Source organism: Barbatula barbatula (assembly GCF_947034865.1).
Source record: "Barbatula barbatula genome assembly, chromosome: 21".
Classification (NCBI taxonomy): domain Eukaryota; kingdom Metazoa; phylum Chordata; class Actinopteri; order Cypriniformes; family Nemacheilidae; genus Barbatula; species Barbatula barbatula.
In genome coordinates, this window is record NC_136784.1 from 6,311,998 (window position 1) to 6,337,503 (window position 25,506).

The window sequence follows — 25,506 nt, forward strand, 5'->3', positions numbered from 1 at the left end:
CACAGAATGTCTTCTCTCTCTCCCAAGACACATTCACACATATATAGTCATCTACTTTAAATCTTTCTTAGAAATAATTGTGTGTACAGTTTGAGTGACAGTGTGAGTACAGGCAGCACAAATACTAATTAAGTTTCACAGCGGGGGGCGGAGCAGACAGAACGGTTACTTTTGACAAAGAGGAAATTAAACTTGCTGCACAATGACATAATTTGCATATTTATTCATAGCGATATGCTATAGATGATTTGGACTGGACTGTTAAGTGAGAGCTTGGCTTGCTATAGGGAGAAACACTGCCAGTTTGCAAAACGACTAGTTATTTTACGAAACACATTTCAAGTGTTGTGATAGACTATGGGCACCCGTCTGGGTGTTTCCCTGCATTTGGCTTTATACCAGGACAGGGCCAGCACATTTTTCCAACCCTGATAAGCGGTATAGAAAATGGAAGTCACTTTGAGACATTTTCCAAAGTTTTGCTAGCACACAAAAACCCACAAGCCTGCCAGGTGACTCACCTCAGATAACAGTGGGGTTTGGGAGGAGAGGGGATTAAATGACCTCTGGATGAAAGACTGAGTCGTCACAGTGACTAACCCATCCCACACACATGTGCTGTCATTTACACACCCATGTCACATGAAACCATCACATTATAATAAAAAACATGACTGTGTCCTGCTATTCTTTTGCGGTTCTATTGTGAATGTGTTTGTTTTCATATTCTTGTTTATTTGCTTCATGTATCACACAAAAACATCGCACGCATGCACGCACGCACGCACGCACGTGGTTTTGTCCTCACAAATATTGAAAAAAAAACGGTCCCAAAAAACTATTATGAAACTAGTCCAATCCACCAAAATGTTTGATTATAAGGGTTAAGGGATCTGGAATATCATCTTGAGAACAAAGTCTAATATGGGGTGTGCACGTGGAGGTCTGTTCAGGGTTTGAGTCATTCTGTGTGAGATGTGTGGGGTGTTATGTTTATGTCTGTGAGAAATGAAAATAGTGTTTATGTGCGTGTGAGCAGATGTGTGTGTGTTGAGGCTTGTTAGTCACTGCTGAGTGATGCACTGCTTTGTGTGACCAGGTGAGTTTGCTCACATTTGAAAATCGAGAAGAGAGTTGGCATATTTATACAATTTACAATACCATGGATAGACTGGGTGTGTTTTATTTTCCATAAAAGCCACTTCGTTTTGTTTTTACACATTGTTTACAGTACTTTCAGTCATGTGTCAACACGCATATACCTTCCATTGTATCTGACCGCTAGAGAAACAAAGATTGATGACAGTTGATTCTAACGCCATCTAGTGTCAGGTCGTGTGTTAACGTTTAAACTTGCTGTTACAAGATTTAGATGAGAATATATTTACAAAAAGCAATATTCTGAATATGCAGTGACCCAAGCCTATATTCATATCCGTCATTATTTATATGAATTGTTTCATTGTGTTTATTTGTATTAGCATCACATCTCTGGAGCAGCTCTCATTTCAGTTAAAAATCACGTGGGGTTTCCCCATTAGCTTTAGTCCTGTGTTTATTTGTATTTTGTTTTACAAATGTAAATTACTTAACAACTTATTTACCACTGATTATTTAATCTAAGTCTCTATTCCCTTCATTGGCTCCCCTGGCTGTTATTGTTCTTCTTGTTTTTCGTTACATCCATGTGATAGATTTGCATTTGTACTTCTTTGTACATTATAATCTTTGATCAATAATAAAAAAACGTCACAGCAGCTTGAGTGAAAACATAGGCCTATATATATATATATATATATATATATATATATATATATAGAGTTCTACTAGTACTCATATATATATATATATTTAAATATCTATATCACGTAAGCTTATAATTTCATTCTTACATCGAAATGTAACAGTTGCTTTTCAGAAATAAAACCTGAAATATAAAACGCAGTGGACAAATGCGAACGAATTACGCAGGCGAGGTGCGTAAAAATCTCACCAAAAGTACTACGATTCCCAGTGCGCATTGCACGCACTTATTCGGTTGCTACGCAACGACACCAAACGAAGATGGACGCCCCTGAGAAGCTTGACGATGACGTTACTGCACAAGGTGATATAACACTTTTCATCTTAACAAATATTAAAAAAAACTTTGGCAAAGGTTTTGAGATTACTTTCATAGTTCTTCAAAGCCATACGAACTATGAACCGTTAAGTTAAACCAGGAACATTTGATCTCCGTGTATTTACATTTACATTTAGTCATTTAGCAGACGCTATTATCCATAGCGACTTACAAAGAGTTCAGGGAGCAATAAGCAAAATGTCATGAAAGAGCAATAGTACAATAGGTGCTAATACATTTATTTATTAACAATTAGCTCACTGTCAACCAAAGCAATATCCATAATTTTAAGATTTAACCCAAAACAAATAATAATTCAGTTACGCATTATAGTATTAATATTAATATAATCGATTATACAGTTATTTTATTTAAGCTTAAACATACAATAATAACTCTAAAATTCGTATTTTCGTATTTGTGGGTCTGTGCCAAATACACTTTGAAACCCGTTATTATGTTTATCTGTCCTTGTAATTCCAGAGCAGACGAATGTTAGGGGGAATGAGGAGTGTGATGGAAACCCCAATGAAGAGCAGAAGAGTTTTTTACCAGATGACATGTATTACAACTACGAGGAGCTGTGCTCCAGACCCTTTATCACTGAAGACTCCAACATACCCCCAAATCTGCTACACCTCTCGTATCCTATATACCTCACAAATCTGTTTAAAATCATATACAGTTGAGTAGCTAGTGGGAGTTTTACAGTAATAAATGTAATAAAAAACCAATCAAAAGTTAGGAATTATATCAATTTGGGAAATGGTCACAAAGTACTATTAACATTGTAACATTAATTTCAGCATTTTCTGAAACCAATGCCAATACTTCATCTCATTTGCTCCTTAAACTGAGTCCAGACATTCATTTGGCTATGACTGTGGACGGAGGGGTAACCTGCAGCTTTTAGATGAGCACACATTGGCCTTCATAGCTGGAAATCTGCTTATACTACTGGACGTACACACCAAAGAACAGCGATACATCCGCTCTAGCAGCGGAGGAGGAATTGGTGCTATCATGGTACATGACAATACTACATATTAAATATTATTATATCTGTTTAATATGGAGGCAATTAAAAAATAAACCAATAGTGTAACATCAAAATAATTCAATTGTTTTAAAATAGTCATAGCACTTCAAGTATGCTCAGACACATTTATTTTCAACATATGATTTTTGGAGAACCATGGTTTTATTATTTATTTTTCTCTTTCAAAGACGCACCCAAGTAAGCAGCATTTGGCGGTGGCAGAAAAAGGGCATCAGCCTAACATCATCATCTATGAGTACCCCTCCCTGCGGCCGTACAGGATCCTCAGAGGTATAACAGCATTCAGACAGATTTGCAGAGGGGTTTGATTTTTTTTAAATGGACACAAAAATTATTTGCATATGAAATCTTATGTGTGGATTACATTAAATGTACAGGAGGTACAGGCCGCAGATACAGCTTTGTGGATTTTAACCGTGATGGCTCTTTACTGGCAAGTGTGGGTGGACCTCCGGACTATATGCTTACCATTTGGGATTGGAAGCAAGAACAGGTGACATTGTGCAATAAAGCTTTTTCTCAGGAAGTCTACAGAGTCACTTTTTCTCCGGACTGTGTCGGACAGCTCACTACCTCTGGCACTGGACATATCAGGTTTTATAAGAGTTCTACTAGTACTCATTTATTAGCTAATGTGTGGTATTTGGTATTGATTTTAAAGATGACTATACTTTGTGTTAATATGGAGATTCATTTACAGTAGTTATACATATTGAAAGAGGTTGTGGGTTTCTAGGTTTTGGAAAATGGCCAGAACGTTCACTGGTTTAAAGTTGCAAGGGTTGCTGGGAAGATTCGGAAAAACAACAGTAACAGATATAGAAGCATATGTGGAGCTTCCTGATGGCAAGGTTTGTCTTAGCACAATCTAACATTCACATATTTGGCAGATGACTTACAAAGTCCAAGCGACTTTCATTGCATTCTGTACTATACATTTTTTTCTAAGTATATGCAATCCCTGGGATTGAACCCATGACCTTGGCGTTGCTAGTGCCATGCTCTTACTACTGAGCTAGGAAAGCATATTCTTACGTACATACAAACATGTGTAACTTCTGTGCAACTATAGCAGCACCAAACAGAAACACAATCTTTTGTGTGTCTCAACCAATGGCATTCGTTTGGGGGCGGGACTACCTGTTTCTCTGCACAAAATTAGAATTTGCACCTTCATTTTAAGCAAATTAATATTTTCTTCTCTCACTTTCAGGTAGTGTCAGGATCAGAATTTGGAAACATGCTACTTTGGGAGGGGGGTCTTATAAAGGTAGAAATATGCCGTAAAGGACAACGCACCTGTCACGCTGGAACCATTCACCAGTTTAATGTGGACGAGGGAGAATTAATGACAATAGGGTCTGATGGAGCAGTAAGGGTATGTACTAGTTTTACATGGTTGAGTTTACCACATCAATTTTGCTGTTTAAAAAAGGTCTGACCCCAGTTCGGAGTAAAACAAAGCCATTCAAATGCACTGATATTTTGGATGTTTGGATCTTTGTCTTAGAGCTGGAACTTGGAGATCATAGATGCAGCGGATGCAGTGGATGACACTGGCCTGTTTGAGATTGAACCTGTGAATGAAATTCTAATAGGACGTAACGTCAGCCTGTTCTCTATGGTCAAGAGTTCTGCCCCAGAAACCTCCATCTGGTTTGCTCAGGTTTACATCCTTGTGTACATACACAATGTTATTGCCAGTCTCGTATACTAATATTGATTTTGTTTTATTTTTGTTTTTAACAGGACTCTAATGGTGGTATTTGGAAGCTGGATCTGTCATTTTCCAACATTGTGAGCCAATTAAACGTTTTTCATGATGAACATGACATTTTCATAAACATGTTTTGGTCTTCATTCGTTCCTGTGTTTTGCAGACTGAATGTCTCTTCTCATTTCATTCTGGAGCCATTCACGGCTTAGATGTTTCTGGAAATAGCCATCTGATGGCCACTACAGCTCTGGACTGTAGGACAACTTTGAGCAAATATATACATATTCAGTGTTTTTATGAGCCATGACAACTGTCTTTTTTGTCTTACTAAGCGTCTGTCAAGGTATTTGACTTTCTTTCAAAGAAAGAGCTCACAGTAAGCCGCTTCAAACAGGGTGGAACAACACTGACCTGGGCCTCAGACATGGTAATGAAAATAAACCTTGTAAGGATTTTTAACACAAGTAATTATAAAAGTAAATTATCTCTCTTCCTCTTTCATCTATATGTTTGTCAATTTCATGTTTTTAGAGATGTTATTATAGCTCCTGTCTCCCTGTGTATGTGCTCTATATATGTGTATGGCGTGTTTGCACCATTACAGGTGAACAGTGGTGGGAGTCTACTGGTTGTTGGTTTCAGCGACGGCGTTGTGCGTCTCTTGGAGCTGTTCAAGCCACAGAGTCTGTATGCGGTTGGTGGGCGGAGTCACGCTGAAGATGCTGAACTCCGCCTAAGACAAGCTCTCAAACCCCATAATGCATCTGTGACTGCCATTGCTTTTGAGAGAACTGGAAAGATCATGGCTACTGGGGTAGGTGTTGAACAAGCCTAGTTATGAGAAAGAGTAAAGCGTTTTATGTGTGATGCTTTTGCTCTTTGTCTTTGTAGAGTGCAGACTGCACTGTGTTCTTCTTTACGGTGGGCGAGAAGTACAATCCGATTGGGTTTGTTACGGTCCCAGGTTCTGTGCAAGGTCTGCAGTGGTCGCCTCAGTCTCATGTGAGTAATAGTTGTTTAATGTGGAATTGTGTCAAAGTAACTTAGATGTACAAGCTGACGATTTGATAATGTACAATGTGATATTGAAGCACACTGAAGGTTTGTGTGTGTGTGTTTAAAGGAGAAAAGCACTCTGTTGATCTTCTGTCAGAATGGTCATGTGGTTGAAGTTCAGTGTCCTGAAGCTGACCATCAGACCAGAGGAAACACCTTTCAGCTCTCAGACCTTCCCACAATGCATTTCTGCTTCAGCAGCATCAAGTCCCGTATAAAGGTTACCCAGTTACTCTGTCTCTCTCCCTATTTTCTTGCATGTTTTGTAATGTGCTTGCTTAATTCATTTATATTAGAAAATAATTATTTATGTAAAAAATATGGCTGTATATATGTTAATTAATATACGATATAGATATACGTGTTTGTATACAGTATGTATTGTCTGCAGAGAGACGCAGAGATCACACTCAGACAGGCCAGAAAAGAAGACAAGAAGAAAGATAGAGAAGAGCGATTGAAGAAGTTGAACGAGCAGAATTCAGATGACACAGAGGAGCAACTACAGGAGAAAGAGGAAGAAGAAGAAGAGGAAGATGGACTGCCTCCTCTGTACATTCCATCTCCCCCCAGTCCTCTACACTGTGGTTTTTACTCAGCACCAGGTTTTTTTTTTCTGTCTATGGTACGAATACGCACACGGCCACACAAAATACAGTACACAGGACAAATGCACAGTATGAAATATTACTAATACAATTCGTAATAATAAAGTAAATTTTTTCTCTGTCTTTCAGGGTGGCTATGATTCGGGGTATCTGTACCACTGTGAATTCTCTGAACAGCAGAGCCAAGATGCTTTAGAGAGGAAAGACGAGCCCTTCTCCTTCATACCTGTGGAGGACACAGATCATAACTCCATTCTCACCATCACTTTCAAGTGAAGCATATCTGTTTAGATTTTTTTGTGTCTGTGTATGTCAATATGATAATAGAATCCAAAATGCATTTTCAGATTTTGATTAAATAACTTTTGTGTGTCTGTATAGTGAGTTGCATGAATTAATTCTTTACCACATAACAAATAATGTGTGCTAACATGGAAAACTTTCATTAAGACCTTAACAAAAAGTTGTCTTTACCCAACACTGATTTCTGTCTCTCCCTCCCTCAGCTCTAGCAGGCAGTTGATGTTTTGTGGTATGGAGGATGGCAGTATAAGAGTTTACCCCATACAAGCCACAGACCATCAGCTCAGCTCCATGCAGGCGTACTGGGCGCTTAGCATCCATGACAACCAGTATGGTAGCGTGAGGCACATACGTTGCAGCTATGATGACATGTTCATTCTGACCGCAGGAGAGGACGGCAACATCTTCTCCTTCAGCTGTCTGCCGGAGGAGGAACTACAGAGAGCCATGCAGCTCAAACATGCCAAAGTGCCCTCCCCCCGGGTAAGTGTGTGTGTGTGTGTGTGTGTGTGTGTGTGTGTGTGTGTGTGTGTGTGTGTGAATGTGTGATTGGTGAGCATGCATGTGTTTAAACTTTGTCTGCGTTATTCTTTCCTTAAAAACAGGTTGGACTGGAGATGGAGAAAGCAGCTCTGGATATAGAAGATCCATCTGCTTACAGGTGACAGTGTTATTCAATTAAATAAACTATACAGTCATGCTTAAAGGGAAGGTTCACAAAATAATAAATTCATCCCTAATTTGTATTTCTCAAAATAACTTATTTGATGTTGCACAGAAGACAGGTTTATCTGAAATATATAGTCAGGGCTGCGGTCTGAGATTATGAACCGGTTTTTCAACACATGTGCCATAGTCCCCCTTGGTGGCCCATTTACGTATTGCATATTGGATTTATTAAAATAGATTATCTATTCTAAATAGCATAATTGATTTTTCATCTCAGCATTGTGTTACATAATTCAATTATTTTATATAATTAAAAAATATATATATTATACTAATATCATTTTTTTGCCCACTAGTTTTAAGATATTTTTACAGATATTTTTCATTCAAAGTGTACTTAATATATACACTATAATGCAGTATGTGTGTCTCCTGGGAATCAAACCCACCATTTGATAGTGATTGTTTAGTGTTGGTTAACATTATAAGAAGTACATTTTTATAACATATGTGCGTGCAGCATAGAAACAGCTAAACAGAAGCTGGAGTTGGACCGCATGCTTCAGGAAGCAGAACAGAGGAAACAGGAGAGGCGGAAGAGGCTGGTGGAACTTCAGACTCAATTTCAAGGTTTACTGGAGCAGAACCAGAACCTACCCGAACACATCCGCCTTCATCGCTCGGTGCACAGCTCTCACGTACACTCATCACAAAGTGCACTTATTTAAGAGTCATGGTTACACTGACACAGTGCTCTGCCCTAATCACTCATGTTTGTAGGAGTTGGAGCTGGACCCACGCTTCCACGAGGAGATTGAAAGGCAGACAGAAGAGAGTGTGATGGAGGTCAGGAGAGAGCTCGCTTGGGAGGAGGAGAGACATCGCCTGGGCCTTAACAAACTACAGACCATGTACCGTCATCCAAAGCTTTAGACTGTCTGTTGACTAGGAATCAAACCCATAACCTCGGCATTGTTAAAACCATGTTTATTGATCTACAGGGATTAATTAAAAAGAAATAATATTTTTTCTTTCTATGGTCATTCGCATCTCTTTGATATTTTACATTTTAATGTGCTGTTAAATCTCACTGTCCATTTCTGTAGGTTCTGGGAGTCTGTGGTGCAGGACACGGTCACAGTGTATGCATTTGAAAGTGGCCATAAGATCTCCACCTACAGGTTGCTGGCTCTGTCTTTCATTCAAATGCATCTACATCAGCGCAACAGAGACACCTCTCGAGGTGGACCTGTGGAACAAGATCACTGGTGGAACAAAGCAGAGCCCACTAAACAAATCAGCAATATTTCATGTAAGAGAAGAGTTTGTGTGTTGGTTGTAAATGCTTGTAACTTCTACCTGTAATATTAAGACTTATAAAAGTGTTTGTGTATGCACACTCTCTGTCTAACAGTTCAGGATGAGCTGATTACAGGTCAGGCGGGCATGATGAAGTCCGAGTCATGGAAACTGGCCAGCAGAGAGGCAGAGAAACTGCGCAAAGCTGCAGAGAAAGCAGAGAAAGCCCGAACCAGGATAGAGAGGAGGAAAAAAGATTGGGAAGAACTGTGAGTGCATCTGTACCGTATGTGTGTGCGTTTTTCTGATCCTGTTCACACCTGGTAAAGCCAATTTGAAGAGAGTTCAGTGTGGGTGTATACATAATAATATTAAATTATTTGATATTATATTATTAAACTGCATTCAAGTATTTAGTTACCTGAAATAAAATAAACATTATTTATTTATTATTATTAAAAAAACAAAAAACTAAACACAAATGTTAACACAGAAATACAACTGATGCCACAGTAATGAATTCAAATAAGTTTAAGCTGAGGCACAAAAATTATACACTGAAAATATATAAAATTTAACTAATATGGCAACATAGAAAAATGTTAAAATGACAAAAGCAAAGCTAAAAATGTAACAAAAATGAACATGTAAACTAAAATGAAAGCTAATTAAAAATATAAATATATAAAATACTCATTGCACTAAAAAGTCCTTAACTTTCTGACACCCTTAAATCAGGAAGCTTTAATATGTGTAACATTTTTGCACAGCTATGCCTCTAAGCCCAGCGAGGACTATGAGGACCCTAAGGATGTGGAAGCGATTCGATCAGCTAAGGAAAAAATGGGCGACTTTAAGCTGAAAACAGCAGAAGACTTCACTGTTCCTGAACACATGAGAATGAACGAAGAGAAGAAGAGAGTGCAGCTAGTGGAACTGGAGAAGAAGGTGATCATGAAAACTTAAATTTGATCTAGAAAGCATCAGACACAAACATGATTTTACTTATAGACATGGGTGTGATTTTGTGATGTTACAGATCTACGAGAAGAAGTCTGAGATGAACGCCCGTGTGATGGCTCTGAGAGACAGTAAAGTGGAGATCATTGCTCAGCTTCATTCCCAGGTGGACCAGCTGCAGATGATTCAGCAACGTCTGCCCCCCGAGAAGCGTTGCCCATTGCCTTCTGTGCCCGTTTTGATGCCAGAAGAGATGCCCGAGAGGAAACACAGATACACCCGGGCCACTTTGGAACGTTTTGCCACCCTTAGAGCCAAAATGGTTTCCACAGGTCTGGATGAACAGCAGGAGGATGGGTTGAATATCCTGAAACTGCTTGAACAGGAGACACAAGACACAGAGCATGATGTTCAGAACACACACATGGAGGATGGAGGTGTGGTGGAGACGCTTTCTCAGAGGCACGAGGAGGAAGTCACAGAGCTTGAGAGGGAAGTAAGAGAAGTTGAGGAGATTAGAAATCTGCACCAGCAGGACACCCTTCTTAAACAGGTGAGATGTGCATGGGTTGAAATATTGCAAATATGCCTTCCAAGTGTTCTAAATGAATTGTCTCTCTGCAGATGGAGGAGACAGTGTGGAGTTTTGACGCCGAGCTGCGCATCTTGCGTCACGAGAAGCAGGAGCTGGACGGGTACATGAAACTGGCTGATCTTAGACACGTGACCCTGCTTGAAGAGTTGCTGCTGTTGAAGGACTTTGAGAAGAGAGAGAACATTCTACAGGAGAGACTTACTAACTACATTCAGGAAGAGAATGAGATTGCGGTGAGAGAGACTTTGACAGGTTTTTTTATGAACATGACAGAATTGTTTGTTTATGATTGCATGTTTGCTTGTGTCAGGCCATGATTGCATGTTTGCTTGTGTCAGGCCAAGATGCGCGAGTATAAGCACCAGATGGAGGTGAAGAAGAGAGAGATCCACAAACTTCAGGGAAAGGAGAAAACTATAGCAGCTGCCTTTCAGACCTCACTTGGGGAAAACAAGTTTGAGGAATTCCTTACCAGAGTGTTCAAGAAGAAGACCAAACGGGTGAAGAAAAAGGAGACGAGTGGAAGTAAAGGTGAGCTGTGTTTAATTATTTTGATATTATACCACAATATATATATATGTGTGTAAAAATGTACATTTGTTACTTTGTGTTATGTAAGAATGTTATTCGTTATTTTGTCAGGCGCTGATGTAGAGGAAGACGATGAAAGTGATGAAGACTCTGAGGATGAATCAGACGGGGATAATGATGAGGATTATGCTGATTCTGAGACTGGAGCTCCACTGGACGACAGCGTGTGCCCACCAGGTAAAATCAACATCCCCACCCCACATAAAAACTCTAAAATTAAACGTTATGACCTGTCACCACCAATTTAAAACATACAATGGATGATTTGATAGGAAGACGATATATAAATCAGAAGTGAGCATGTACACAAGGAATTTGTTGTGGTTACAGGAGCTCTACTTAACATACAGTGTATACATTAAAAAAATTATTAAATAAAACATAGACTTAAACGTAAAAACAGAGTAAATAAAAATGTTGTATACAGAAATGTACTATTATAATATTGTACTTATTATACTTATAACGTAATAAGCACATTTTAAGTATACTTTATAATATGCATATTAATATCAATGTATAATCTATTTTAGTCATACTTGTGACTAAATTGGTCCACTTTTTAGTTTACAAAAATATTTTGTAAATCCAAGATCAAGTGATCACAAACGGAACTCACATCCTTGAAGTGACCATGGCATGTACCCTTCGCCAACGGACTTCTGAAAGTGCCATTTGTGACACTTTAGTTTGGAACTCCCCTACAAATGGCATCCCTTCAAGGGCGCATGAATGCCGTTTGGAAAATGTCCTTTATAATTTTTTGTTTGCACTATAGGCCCTCCACCATTTCTATTTAAAATAGTCAACTTCTACCAAAGCATAATTAGAAGACTTTAGACTTTTTGATCAGAAAGTCAGGTATACTTAAGTGCAATTTTAAGTATATTTCTGAGAAGTACATAAAAACTGCCATTCTTGTTTTTTATTCAAAAGAAGTATAGTACACTTAATTTTTTTTCTATGCTAAATTTATATGTTGTTGCTAGATGAATGTGAATCTCATGCCTTGTGTGTGCGCATGTGTTTCAGACTGTAATCCCGACCTCTTTGAGAACACGCTTAGATTGCGTGAACATCGTCTGGATGTTGAGGAGCAACTTCAGGAGGAGATGAAAAACGTCGACAATTTAAAGAAGGAATGTGATGCACTGGCTAAAAAAGTAAGAGAAATGCATCTTATCGCCACTTCCTCAATTTCTATTCTGCCTTTCCAGTTTGTTTGTATTTTCCAACATCCTCACTAGGAGAAGATTGTGCAGAACAACCGCAAAGCAGCAGAGGGCGACATGGAGCTCATCAATCGAGAAAAGCAGCAGAAGCTCAATGAAGTGGACGTGGTGGTGCCGCTCAGACTCCATCAGGTGTGAACACAATACATAAGTGCTCATTGTTATAATGCTCATATTCCTCATTTAGCACCAAGAGCATCCTCCTCTCTCTCTTTCTGAGCAGATAGAATATGTGAGTAGGGGTCGGTTGCCGGGTAAGCTGGACTCTGCATTGGTGCTGAGCACTGATGATCTGGAGCGTCTGCAGAAGCGCATTAAAGAGCTGCAGCAGGAGAAGACAGAACAGCGAGAGCTGTATAAACGTGCCAGACATCAACATGTGCAGCTCAGACACGACCTCAAAGACATGGAGGCCAGAATAAAGGGTCAGAGACGTGCATATGCAATAATATGAATCATATCAAGAATCTGTTTAAAGGGATTTTTACCCCAAAATAAAAATTCCATCACCTGTATGTCATATAAAACGTGTTTATGACTCTTCTGTGGAACACAAAAATATATATTTTGAGAAGTGTGGTTTTATGGTCATATAATGGAGTCAATGGGGCCAATGTTGTTTGGTTGTAGAGTCAGAAGTGCGTTGCGAGCAGCAGATGCTGATGAAGTTTGGAAAACTGGTTGACCTTGATGTTCTGCAGACTCTGTCAGGCAACAGGAAGCTGGAGGAGATGAGACAGGAGATCAGAGAAAAAGAAGCTAAATGCATACAAGAGCTGAAACACTGGGAGGTACACACACCATTAGAAATGCTCAGAATAGAGCAGACCATCTTGCTGCCTTGGATTTTGTTCATTATTGTGTGTTTTGTATACATGCCATAAACGTTAGGCAAAAGTTACAGATGCAAGAGAGGCTCTGACTGAGATCACGCGACAGAACACAGAGAGATTGAGCAAAATGCACAGCCTGCTCAGCCAGAAAAACATATTGGATGATCAGCTCAACTCCAGACAGAGGAAGACGGTAGTTTCTTTGTGTTTATATGTGTAAATGATTTCTTATTCACCCTAACAATGAGCAGCAAGTCCTCATAATCCACATACTGTATTTGTCTGTGTTTGTTTAAGGTAAGTCAGATACCTGGCCGTCATCTGGCTGACAAACAGGAACTTCAGAGTCTACATCAGCTTGTGGAAGCTCAAGCACAAGATATAGAAGCTCTACGTGATGAGATCCGCTCTCTCTCACGCAAAGACAGCATCGTTCTCCCTCCACTTGAACCCGTGATGACTACTGTTTCCCCCCTGCCCCACAGAAGCACAGCCAGCACACACTCCCACTCTAGTGTGCTTAGGAAGCACAACCTCAGCAGCAAACCTGTGAAATAGATCTCGCCAAACACCACAGACTTAATGCCTCTGTTCATGATATATATATTTAAATGCAATTCATCAAGTTTTTATTTGTTTTGAGTATCCACTCTCCGTCTCAAGTTTATCCATAGATGTGCACATTGTTTCTGAAGCAGCAAACCACTGCAATGTAGCCTATACAGAAAAGAAATCATCTCTAGAAGACATATAAAACGTAATGCAATTATAACTATAAGACAAATGTGAAAAATATGCAACCATAAAAACCGAATGAATGGAAAATTGTGTCATGTCCTCTTTGTGACATTCGTGGGTCTTCAGTGCCGCAAGGAGCGCGAGACATGCGCAGGCATCGGCGTGTGCATGTGACGTCACGGGCATTGCGGCGATTGAGACTGGGAATGAAAGAAGGTGATACAGGAGGTGATGATTTACAGTATGGGCCATATAGATACACTCCGGGGAATTAGGTTTAGGAGAGAATGACTTTGCTAGCTGCGGCACAAGCTGACTGTCACTAGAATAGTCAAGATCCGACAAATCTAGGCTGGGTTCTCCGTTTGGGACAAAAGCAAACATTTTGCACATTCATTGCAGCTCAGTTTCACCTTCATCGCGGTCAACACTACTGAGTTGAAGAGGTACATAATCGATCTTTCCTTTCCGGATGAAGATAGTTACACGGATTAAATAATTTCCGCATTGATTGATTGGAGTCATCTCAGTTGTAAGTAACTTAACCAAATCATTTCTATAACGAATATGAATGGGCAAACATGATCTTGATCCATATCTACCGAAAACATAGCTCGTTGAAGTTTGCTGGTTAATGGTTGGATTTGTGAACCATGGTTTGTTTACGCAAGGTGAACAACAGAGGATGCGGCGTGACGTCGTGACGATAGATCCGTAGACACGCCCAGTACAAAACGTATCACGTGATCGTTTACAGGCAAGGCGGAGGATGATGTGGCTGTCACAGCTTCATTCAAAAGTCGATGTGTTTAGTTTTACATGCGGTGTGTATGTGTCAAATTTGTTTTGTAATATTATGATGTTTACGAAATTATTTCATAGTATAGTAATAAAATGATGCAATTTGAGCAGACAATATAGAATTGATTAAACATTAGATGCATTTCAGTTGCTATCTTGAGTAAGCATGGTGGATGTTTACGGGAACGCGGAGTAGTTCACCTTCAAAATGAAAATTCTGTCATCATTTGCTCACCCTTGTCATTTCAAACCTGTCTGACTTCTGCAGAACACAAATTAAGATATTTTGAATAATGTTATTAACAGCCCACCATTCACTTGCATTGGTTACAGCAGAAGTGAATGGTGGGCTGTGCTGTTCTTTTACAAAATATCTTCTTTTGCGTTCTGCAGAAGAAAGAAAGTCATACAGGTTTGAAATGACAGGAGGGCGTGTAAATGATGACAGAAATGTTCATTTTGAACTCCTCCTCACACAAAACGTTGACTATTTAAAAGGACAATACTCGCATTCTTTTCGCATTTAGGTTACATGAATACTGTTTAATGACCGAAACGTCTGGCCTTCATTGTGCTTTCATTTGTACTGTAAACTGTACAGTGAATGTTATAATCCTTGATATTTACAGGAGGGAAAGGTTGTCCATGGGACATGTTCTAGTTTCTCACTGAGAATCTGCCAAGCTGGACAAGTCCAGTTCTGAGTGCTCAAGAACAGACCCCACAGAACCCGTGCAGCTCGGTCACATCCCAGAGGAGCAGTATGTAGGCGAAGGAACCGAGGAACCCGCGTCTCTACACTCCCGTTATAGGGACGCAGAAACAATCACAGGTCAGCCCGTGTTTCTTTACATACATACAAAAACTGAATGTTTTTTTAACTCTTATTCTCTATGTTGTAGATGTTTGTAACAGCACAGAGCTCCCTGAGGTGGAGATTATCAGCCTGTTGGAGGAGCAGTTACCGGTCTACAGGCTGAGGGCAGATTGCGTGTACGGCTATGAGCATGACGACTGGATCCACACGCCTCTCATCTCACCCGACACGCGCATAGACCTCACCTCCGAACAGATTGAGGAGACCCTCAACTACTTCTGTGAGTGAGATGGGTGGTCATAATAAAAATATTGATTAACTGTAATATTGTTTGTGTTGAAAATCCATTATGTATTTATTACTCATTAAGGTTTAAACTATCTATAACGTTGAATTTAATTGGTTACAATGTTTAAAGTAAAAAGATAATAGGAAGCAAGTGCCCAGGAGGTCAGACATTTTTAGGGCAGTACCGTTTTCAGTTTTGTTGAAGTGGAAATGTAGTCAGCAAAATGCTTCTCTCTTTATGTACATTTACATTTAGTCATTTAGCAGACGCTTTATCCAAAGCGACTTACAGTGAGTTATGTAGATCCATCAACTTTTTCCGGAGGTTATGTGAGTTGTGCTCTAATGTTCATATCTAATGTTGACGTCATATAAATGCATTAGAATATATGTCTTTAAAATTATTGTTTAACCCACAATTGAATTTACCCAACTGTTTTGGTATATAACACGGTATGTTAACGGGTAGAAAGAACCTGCTAAGTAGGGTACATATAAAAATATGTTATAGGAAAACACCCTATACACCTAAATATCTTTGTTCGGCCATTTCTCCTAGTTCTCAGTAAGTTTTAAGTCAATTAGTCCAGAGAACCTTTTTTCCAATAAAATGGTTCTAGTCACACAACCATTATGGATCTCCCCTTAGGGGTATCAGACATATTGATATTTAAGTCTGACGCACATGCATCAGCGTTTAAAGGATTTTTACACAGAGTTCTGAAATGGATGTTGTTGTCTGGTGCACGTGCCAGTGTGGTTGTTTAATTATATTATTTGGAATAATTTACATTCTTTATAAATAAAGCTATAGATTGCTCATCTAAATAATGTCCTAGATTGTCAATTTAGTGATGTTTTAGCATCAGAAATCCTACAATAAAATAAATACAGTTAAAAGTAACACTGTTGAAGGTTTATGCTCTGTCTTTAAGAGACTGGCTTATAAAATATAAAGCAAGACTAAAGAGATTTTCAGTATTTATGAATCCCTCTTAATCAAAACAATTATTCATGTTAATGTTAATTCATGTTGCATTAACTAGTTTTAACAGTGACAATGTTTGATTTTAATAGTTTATTAGTAAATGCTGAAATGAACATGAACTAACATTAATAACTGCTGTATTAGTATTGTTCTTTGTTTTAACTAGTTGTTAACAAATAGCACCTTATTGTAAAGTGTTACCAATGTATTTATTAATATCAATTGTAATATAATAAACTAATAAGATGTCTAACATTACAATAGATAAATTTTTTCGTATCTTCTTCTATATATATAGACGAATGTGATGTGGACTGAAAATGTCACTATACTGCATACTAGTAGGGATGACCCATAAACAAATACTGTGCAGATCATAGTCTAGTGAGTGTCCTTTAGATTTGACCTTGTGTTATCAATACCATCCGAACTACCTTCATGTTCCACATGCCCCCAACCTCTCTTTCTCTCATTCCCTCCCACTGTCTCTCTCTTTCATCGTACTGTTAAATAAAGTCATTCTACTCTTGTTGCTGCAACTGACCACACTCGTATCATCTCGTTCCGTCGGCAGAAAACTGTAGCGCTTTCGTTTGGTTTGGTCCTGTCCTCTTTGCCGGGTAAGTTGGAGAGGATGCACAAGATCATGGGAGCAGAAGATTTTGAGCTGAAGTGGTGCTTTGAGTAGTGTGTCGATGGTCAAACATAAGTGTGTGTGGACTGATGGAATTCTGGCACTTATTGAGGTTAATGTAGTTAGTTTTGAGATGGTGGGTTTTTGTGTGTATTAGTATCGGTGGGCTGGTTTTATTTGTAAATGTCTTGTGGATTACTTTTTGAGCGAATAAGGATGTATTTGGGACTATAGGAGTGTGTGATATAACAGTAAACAGTGCGTGATTTGATTCTGGCTGACTGTGGATGGGGTTGCCGTGTAACAGCGCCATGGAAACCGTCGCAACGGCAATCACGCATGATTTGTCATTGATGTTTTCGTGCGAGCGTGATGGCGCGAGGTCAGCAAGCCAGTAGCCCTTTTCTCCTCTTTGTTTATGTCGAACAAAGTATCACACGTGCCTCATTTTACAGTTAAGCAAGATAGCTTTGCTGGTCTGTTGGTGTATAAAGCTCTGCTTGTTCTTTTCTCTGTGTTTTAGTGCTATGCGCTGAGCGAGTGGGCCAGATGACTAAGACCTACAATGACATTGACGCCGTCACAAGACTTCTGGAGGAGGTAAGTTTACAATGAACATTTGTGTATTTTCAGTAATAATGCAGTTTTATCAAAGCTGGCTCTTTCTCTGTCGTCCTATAGAAAGAAAGGGACCTTGAGCTTGCTGCCCGTATCGGTCAGTCCCTCCTGAAGAAGAACCGCATTTTGTCAGAACAGAATGAATACCTGGAGGAACAAGTGGGCACCATCAGGGAAGAGGTACGTGCTGCTCTGTTTCGTTTGAGCATTCTGACCAGCCCGACTCAGCAACACTAGCTGTTTGTCCAAGCAATGAAAGATGAGGCAGTTTTAAGAGAACCTATTTGGTTAAAAATAGAAAAAGATAAATTGTTTTACTTTTACAATGTTCTTGGTAATCCATTTGGTGCTAGTTTGTGCTGTTAGGCTAAAACAATAAACACTTAACAATGTATGTTTAAATAGAAATTATGATAGACTTTGTGCATGTGTTTCAGGTGGCTCAGCTGCACCATGAGTTAAATCTGAAAGATGAGCTGTTGCAGTTTTACACCAATGCAGCAGAGGAGAGTGAAGATGGCTCTGGATCGCCCACGTCAGTTCACTATTTTATAACATTATCCTCTTTTATCTTTCTCTCAAAGCCAGTGGAGGCTGTTCTTTCTGCTTCCTTAGGTTATTATTAGCTCAGGTGTCTTAAGAGCTTATTGGTGATCGTTTAGTTCATGGGCATGAAAGTTAAACAGTTGTCAACAAGCTCAGAAGAAATTTCTCCATTGGAAATTGAGAATGTAGGAGAGTGATATTCCAGTATGCCCATTTTACATCTGTTGTAATATTAAAGTGTTGACTTGTATTTTGGTCAGGGGTCGACAAAGAAGGGCAGGGGTGTCTGCCCCCAGCGGTTCCTCTCTGGATGTTCTGCAGCAAAAACTTCGGGACCTGGAAGAGGAAAACCTGTCGCTCAGATCAGAGGTACAAACAAGCTCGCCACACCAGATTATGATGTTGTGCTCATGGGAACTAAGGTTTGATGGACTTACCTGCTTTCTCTTCCTCTATTTACTGTCTGGGTTTGCTATACATCAGGCAAAAACTGCATGAACATTTAAACAAAACATATTTACATTATAATACATAATGCATTTTAGTCTGTCTGTAAAAACTGTTTTATTGATGAATAATGTTTCATACTTGTTAAGGTTTCATGATAGCATAAAATGTTTTTATTACCTGACAGATATAAATGAATCATGTGTCCTATTCAAAAATGTAAAATGTGTGTGAAATTGATTGTTAAGCAGGGGTGAGTTACTTAAGTGAGAGACAGTTGGTCATAGAGCGAGAATGATGAGAGGAAATAATTGATTTTTACAGTGTGTGCTGTGAACTGTGGTCTCTACAGAATATCTATATTACATACTGTATGTGTATCTGTTAATGTCGCTCTGAACTCTCAGTGACCCAGCAGTGTATTTACTTGACAGCAGTATATTTGCTTAATGGCAGAAGTCGGGCTGGCGGCCCTTTTAAAATGACATCTACAATACATTTAATGTGTAATATTTCTGTTGATAGCAATGCAATATAATATACATAACTATGTCTTACATAATGAGGCGTTATGTTTTTATTACCTTAGAATAAGCTATTTCTATCTATATACACCGCGGGTCCCTTGCATGGAATTCACCATGTTGTTTCTACAGTAGCTCTAAATGGACAAACTGCTCTACAGAGTGCATTTTGTTTATTCCTTATCACCTCCAGAAAAGGAGCAAACATTTGACTACATCTTAGTCCTGTGTCAGCCACCGTAGTGCTTCGAAAGGGGGAGTGAGCTGTAGGTTGCGGTTTGCAACCTCACCACTAGATGCCCATACACTGGCCCTTCCATACAGCTTGATGATGATGATGGATTTCTGACCCCAACATTTTCCTCTTCCTCTCTCTATAGGCGAGTCATTTAAAGTCTGAGACTGAGTCATATGAGGAAAAAGAACAACAGTTGGTGAACGACTGTGTAAGAGAGCTGAGTAAGTAAAACGCTGTTGGCCTCTGACCTATGTGGAGGTATAAAGCTGAATATTTGTGCCAAACCTAAACTTTCCTTCCTTTTGCACTTGTTGTAGAACAGTCAAGCATCCAGATCTCCACCATAGCAGAGGAGCTGGCCAAAAAGACAGAAGATGCCTCTCGCCAGCAGGAGGAAATCACACACTTGCTGTCTCAAATAGTGGACCTACAGAAAAAATCCCAAACTGTAAGTTTATTAGGGAATCCAATACTACATAAAAACACTATGGACATATCTTGACAAAGCTCTGTGTTTGTGTGGGTTTTAAACAGTTTGCCGTTGAGAACGAAGAACTTTCTCAGCACCTCTCGGCAGCTAAACACGCTCAGAGACAGCTCACCACAGAGGTACATCATGCCATATGTAATATATCCACATGTCAACGATGATGTCATTTAATCCTCAGAATATTCAAATATTAGTTTTGTGTGAATGTAGTTTGTTATGTTTGATTATCTTCTTGTCACACACAGCTGCAGGAGCTGGAAGAGAAATACTCTGAGTGTATAGAGATGCTCCATGAGGCTCAAGAGGAGCTCAAGAACTTGAGGAACCGCTGCGTGTCTGCAGGAACCCCTCGACGCTATCATCAACTGGGACTTTTTCCGATGGTACGTTTTACCTTCATCGATGTATTCAGGAGATGCTTTTATCCAGATCGACATCCAAAACATGGTACTATAGACTTGTTTATATAAACAGCCGCAGAAAAATGCGGCTGTATATAAAAATGCATTTTCCTTTATCCGGATTTACTATTTGTAGATACTATGTGTTTATAAAATGATCCTTTTTGTTTAAATCTGAGAACTAGCGACAACATTTCTCGCAAATTGCAAATTTGTGTGTTTTAGGACTCTCTAGCTGGTGAAATTGAGGGCAGCATGAGGAAGGAATTGAGCCTCGAGAACCCAGAGAACGAGGAACAAAGGTATGAAAAATCTTGCCGTGTATGTTAAGCCTTGCGAAACATGTAACCGCAGATGATTGTATTATCAAAGTCTTATTCTTCCATCACACAGCACATAGCTTGAGTCATTTAAAGTTGCATTCAATTATGTTTATTTTTTGCAGTGAGTGACAAAATGTTTTTGTGTCTAAAGGGTCCGTCAGAAACGTGTGTTTGAGACTGTAAAAAACCTGAACCAATCAGTGAAACAGCGTCCTGCAAATCCTGCCGCTAACATCCCCGGGTCCAATCAGATGCTCACCTGCCTTAGCTCCGCCCACTCCGACAGCAACGTTATTGCCCCTGACAACCGTATGCAGAGCATGCTTCTGGAGGCCGGCTCCACAGACACAGCGTGAGTGAGAACTATAACAACACTGTTGACGAAAACTACAAGTCAATGGCTTTTACTTAAAGGGATACGTCACCCAAAAATTGAATTGTGTCATCTTTTACTCACCTTTGAGTTGTTCAAAATCTGTATCCATTTCTTGGTTCTCTTGAACACAAATGAAGGCATTTTGAAATACTATGGTATTCAATGGGGGCAAAATCTGTCAAATATATTTATACATATTTGGAACAACTCGAAGGTGACTAAATGATGACAGGATTTTCATTTTTGAGTGAAGTCTCCCTGGTTCCTTCATTTTAGAGCAAGATATCAAATGTGTCTGGCCAGCCTTTACAACTTTACATACTTTCTGACTACAGTGTGGATGCTACTGAGAAGCGATCGGGTTCTGAGGAACTTAAGCTTGCTCTGCGGAGGCTCTCACTACGGCGACAGAACTGCCTGAGCGAGCGGCTGTTTTTTGAGGGGAAGCGAGAGAGACGAAACCGAGAGCCGTCGGACGTGATAGATTATTCAAACAGACTCGTCCAGAGCGAAAGCATCATGTCTCTGGGCACTTGGGCCAGCCGCCCCTATCTTCCCGACAAGCTCCAGATTGTCAAACCTCTGGAAGGTGACCAAAATGTCCATCCTAGGACACGGCCACGTTACCGTTCGAGACCACGCCCACCTTCAATGATGCTTTTTAATTCATTATGGGTGCTGATGCATCCCCGCAAACACTCGTACTTTAGAGAGCCCCGCTCCTGGTTACAGTTACAATAGTGATCAGGTTATATTAAAAATGCTATATTTAAAACATATATTTTAAGAAGAATAAAGGAATGTCACGGAAATATAACAATTCTGACATTATTACTTTGAGATGAATGAATCATAACTAAATTATAGTTTTTGGTTGAACCTCCTTTAAAATGAGAGCTAAGGTACGACACCCGCTTCATGTTGTTTTACTTATAAAATAAATGTGCAAATCAATATATGTTCTGTTTTTCTAGTGTGGTTTAATACCTACAGTGTAATATACTGTAGTATTTTAATGATGACATTATTTATATAATTTAATGTTAATTTAGTTAAAAGACAGGAATCAGTTTATGTGTCGAAAAAATGGATATGCACATTTAGTTTTTATGTGTTTGTCATATCCTTCATGCTTTTTTCTGTCTCATTCTGTATTTCTTGTACCCCTCAATTTTTCACCTCTTATCTATTTAACTCTGACTCTTCATCTGTTATATATCTTCAATAAAGTCACTTCATCTCATTTCTTTTTGCTCTTCTCATTATTTCCTTTATTTTCATTTTTTATTATCATTACAACATTATCAGGATTAAAAATGCAACGTGTATTTTCACATTGACTTTTTCAGGTTCAGCGACACTTCAGCATTGGCAGGAGCTAGCTCAGCCTAATCTCGGCGGCATTCTGGATCCTCGGCCTGGTGTGGTCCCGAAAGGCTTCCGACCGTTGGAGCTGGACCTTGAGGAAGTGTATCAGTATGCCGATTACGAGGAAGATGAGCCTGGAGAGCAGTACTTCCAGAATCTCCCCACCACAACCACACCCAATCTCAGTGTCTCCTCTAGCAATAGCCACGCCCCCTCAGCTTCTACATCACCCTGTCTCAGCACGGGTCATCCTTCTCTTGAGTTCTCAAGTAAGAAATACACACTAAACAAATAACTCTAATTTTATCCAAGCAACCAAGTGTCATGTTGCTTAAATATATACAGAAAATAATTTACACACAACTGTACATGATGTTTAAGTTTCTGCTTTTGTGTCTTTCAGTGTATTTCCCAGGCAAATGCATGGCTCATACAAGTTCAACCTACACCTTTACCACCTGTAAAATCCTCCACCCTTCTGATGAACTAACAAGGGTGACGCCCAGGTAATTTCCAAACCTCTAACTGAGTCATTTATACTGCAAGTAAATCAGCTCTATTCTTTTATCGTCTTGTTTATTTCCAGTTTAAACCCAGCACCCACCTCATCCTGTATAATGTCAAGCAGTCTGCGCTCAACGCCCGCCGCCACGCCCTGCACACCTCGTCGAATGAGTCTATCCCAGTCTCAGTCCTTCACCAACCTGCGGGACCCCACCAAAACCTTCAGCACCTCTTTGGGACTCGTGCGCCTCCTACAAGAGAGAGGCATCTCAGCCGCTGTGTACCAGCCTCAGAGCTGGAATAGAGGAACTGGAGTACTTTTCTCCACCTCTGTCAATCCTTCTCCATCTCCAGATCCCCTTCGGCCCACCACCCCACCCAATTCCCCCACCCGCTGCACGCCCAGCCCAAGTTCAGCCATCTCTGATACCGACACCCCCGCTCCGTTTTCTTTCAAAAGCCCGTCCTATGAGAACTTCCTGACCTCTAAGCCAGCTCGGTCCATTTTGAAAGAAGTAGCGGGGGTGTCCGGTGCTCCGGCTAAAGACTGTGAGAGTCAAACTGATGTGAGTATGTATAATCTGAATTTGGTGGATAAATTGAAAAGGTTGGGCTTGGCAAGTCCAGGTGCTTCTGGGGCTGCAGGCGGTGGAATTCCAAGGCCAGGCCCGATTTTAGGTCCTCTGCGTGGACTTGGGAGGGCGGGATCACCCTTTAGTCCACTAAACGAAGGCATGAGGAGGAATCGTAGCTATCCCGCAATGGTTGGGGCCAGTATGGCGATGAAGGGGCCTGGTCCTCAGGTTGACGAAATGCTGCTTGCGCCTAAACTACCCAAGCAAACAAGTCTCAAATGATGAATTATGCGTAATGATGAGTTAAACAATCACAAATGCATTCGACATATATATTAGACAGACACTTACTAATGGCTACTTACTAATAAACATACAGAATTTGCGTATTATACACTGCACATGTATGCTCACCTAAACACTTTTATCACAAATACACACTGCAAATTTGAATGTGTACATTAATACACGTCTATTTGACACATGTATTTATATTAATTTGGGCTGTGTTTACTTTGTCCTGTACTTTAAGTTTACTGAAGGCAATTTTCCAGATGCACCAGCGTGTCACAGGGTATAGACCTAATGTTCTGTCGGTGGTCTATGGGATTTAAAGGGTAGTATTTGCACATGAGAGGCTGGTGTATTGATGCTGGCAAAGAGAAACTTGCTTTGTGTCTCACCAAACACTTAATACTTTTCCCTCTCTCTCTCTCTCTCTCTCTCTCTCTCTCTCTCTCTCTCTCTCTCTCTCTCCCTCTACTTTGTGTTCTCTTTTTCTTCTTAGTATGGCGCTATAATCTGTAACTTTTGCATTGGTGAATGGTTGGATGAACTGATGGTTGATTAAAATGGATGAAAAGGAGTAGTTCACCCAACAATGAACATGTCTTGTCATTTGTCATTTTCTCATGTTGCACAAAAACCCAAATGACTGCATGTCTTCCTAAAAAAACAAAATTGTGAAGACACATTTTTTTCTTACAATGAAAGCGAATAGGGACTCATCGGTCACAAATATTCCGTAACTATAACATCTCCTGTGATTCATTTGAGTTGGAAACAACATGAGAATGAGACAATGATGTTAGAATTGTCATTTTGGGGTCAATTGTTCCTCAAGGAAAAACAAATCTTGGTTTTGTACTTTATGTAAAAGCGAGTGCCTGGATTTAAGCATCATGGGAGTTTTTACTGGGAAGCGAACTGAGCACTTTTAAACACGATTTTATGTCTTATTTATGTCTGTTTAAAGTGGCAATAGTTTTGACGTGCTGCCCTCTTGTTTGTATCGTTTTATTTTGTAAATAGCCTCGGTTATGTTTACCTCATGTTTAGTTGTCAAAAATTATAATGTTACAGCGATTTGTTTTCTTCTCAGGTAAATATTGTACAAGAGTAGTGAGTACGCAATAATGTTTATTTAACTTTTTTCCGAATAAATAGAAATTAAATTGGTTCCTCTTGCCTGTTAATTCTCCTTCTCAGTTTAATGCTCACTAGAGGGCACTGTTTCATCACGCATCTGTTCTCTGCTCTGCTCCTTTATTACTCACATTAAGAAAAAGCTGAAGTCATATTGTATAAAGTGTATCAAGGTAACGGTTTTGTTTTAATGGATGAATTGGACGGGATGGTTAATTAATAGAAGCTAACAACTGCTTAGCATATACAGTGCCGTGAATAAATTTTCCCCTTTGACACTTCATGAAGTCACTTGAGAAGAATATGCAATGCTTTAATTTACAGGAAGTAAAGGCTCCCTGTTGAAAAAAACAGCATATG

At 39.6% G+C, this 25,506-nt stretch overlaps 2 protein-coding genes across 4 annotated transcripts; both read left to right on the forward strand.

Annotated features, from left to right (window-relative positions):
- Positions 1-2,682: 2,682 nt before the first annotated feature.
- On the forward strand, positions 2,683-15,689 carry cfap44 (cilia and flagella associated protein 44; the record flags this gene model as incomplete). The annotated part of the gene is made up of 34 exons (XM_079485060.1): positions 2,683-2,765; positions 2,986-3,148; positions 3,350-3,452; positions 3,560-3,776; positions 3,919-4,033; positions 4,396-4,560; positions 4,693-4,848; positions 4,932-4,979; positions 5,063-5,153; positions 5,232-5,326; positions 5,504-5,713; positions 5,791-5,901; positions 6,023-6,175; positions 6,347-6,580; positions 6,693-6,835; positions 7,070-7,349; positions 7,472-7,527; positions 8,056-8,218; positions 8,316-8,446; positions 8,642-8,847; positions 8,950-9,103; positions 9,605-9,782; positions 9,874-10,347; positions 10,419-10,622; positions 10,728-10,914; positions 11,044-11,157; positions 12,013-12,143; positions 12,228-12,344; positions 12,436-12,637; positions 12,843-13,003; positions 13,104-13,238; positions 13,343-13,498; positions 15,269-15,416; positions 15,487-15,689. The coding sequence occupies 34 exons, from the start codon at positions 2,683-2,685 to the stop codon at positions 15,687-15,689; spliced, it is 5,487 nt and encodes a 1,828-aa protein (XP_079341186.1).
- On the forward strand, positions 13,934-25,181 carry trak1b (trafficking protein, kinesin binding 1b). 3 transcript variants are annotated; one of them, XM_079484589.1, is made up of 17 exons: positions 13,934-14,315; positions 15,214-15,416; positions 15,487-15,681; positions 17,835-17,911; positions 17,993-18,109; positions 18,367-18,464; positions 18,736-18,844; positions 19,827-19,905; positions 20,002-20,132; positions 20,219-20,293; positions 20,420-20,557; positions 20,801-20,877; positions 21,050-21,250; positions 21,610-21,863; positions 22,624-22,911; positions 23,046-23,148; positions 23,229-25,174. In XM_079484589.1, exons 4-17 carry the CDS (start codon positions 17,861-17,863, stop codon positions 24,001-24,003), a joined length of 2,496 nt encoding a protein of 831 aa, XP_079340715.1. In that variant the 5' UTR covers positions 13,934-14,315; positions 15,214-15,416; positions 15,487-15,681; positions 17,835-17,860; the 3' UTR covers positions 24,004-25,174. The 3 variants fall into 3 exon arrangements, with proteins under 3 accessions (XP_079340715.1, XP_079340717.1, XP_079340716.1); XM_079484591.1 differs by having other exon boundaries at positions 13,956-14,011; positions 23,229-25,181; XM_079484590.1 differs by lacking the exon at positions 13,934-14,315 and adding an exon at positions 14,537-14,607 and having other exon boundaries at positions 23,229-25,180.
- Positions 25,182-25,506: the final 325 nt, after the last annotated feature.

Excerpts from the sequence above, each read along its gene's own strand:
- trak1b (XM_079484589.1), top strand. The coding sequence starts at position 17,861 with ATGACTAAGACCTACAATGACATTGACGCCGTCACAAGACTTCTGGAG. Across the intron at positions 18,465-18,735 it reads GATGGCTCTGGATCGCCCAC|GGGTCGACAAAGAAGGGCAG; the intron begins GTCAGTTCACTA and ends TATTTTGGTCAG. Across the intron at positions 23,149-23,228 it reads CTAACAAGGGTGACGCCCAG|TTTAAACCCAGCACCCACCT; the intron begins GTAATTTCCAAA and ends GTTTATTTCCAG.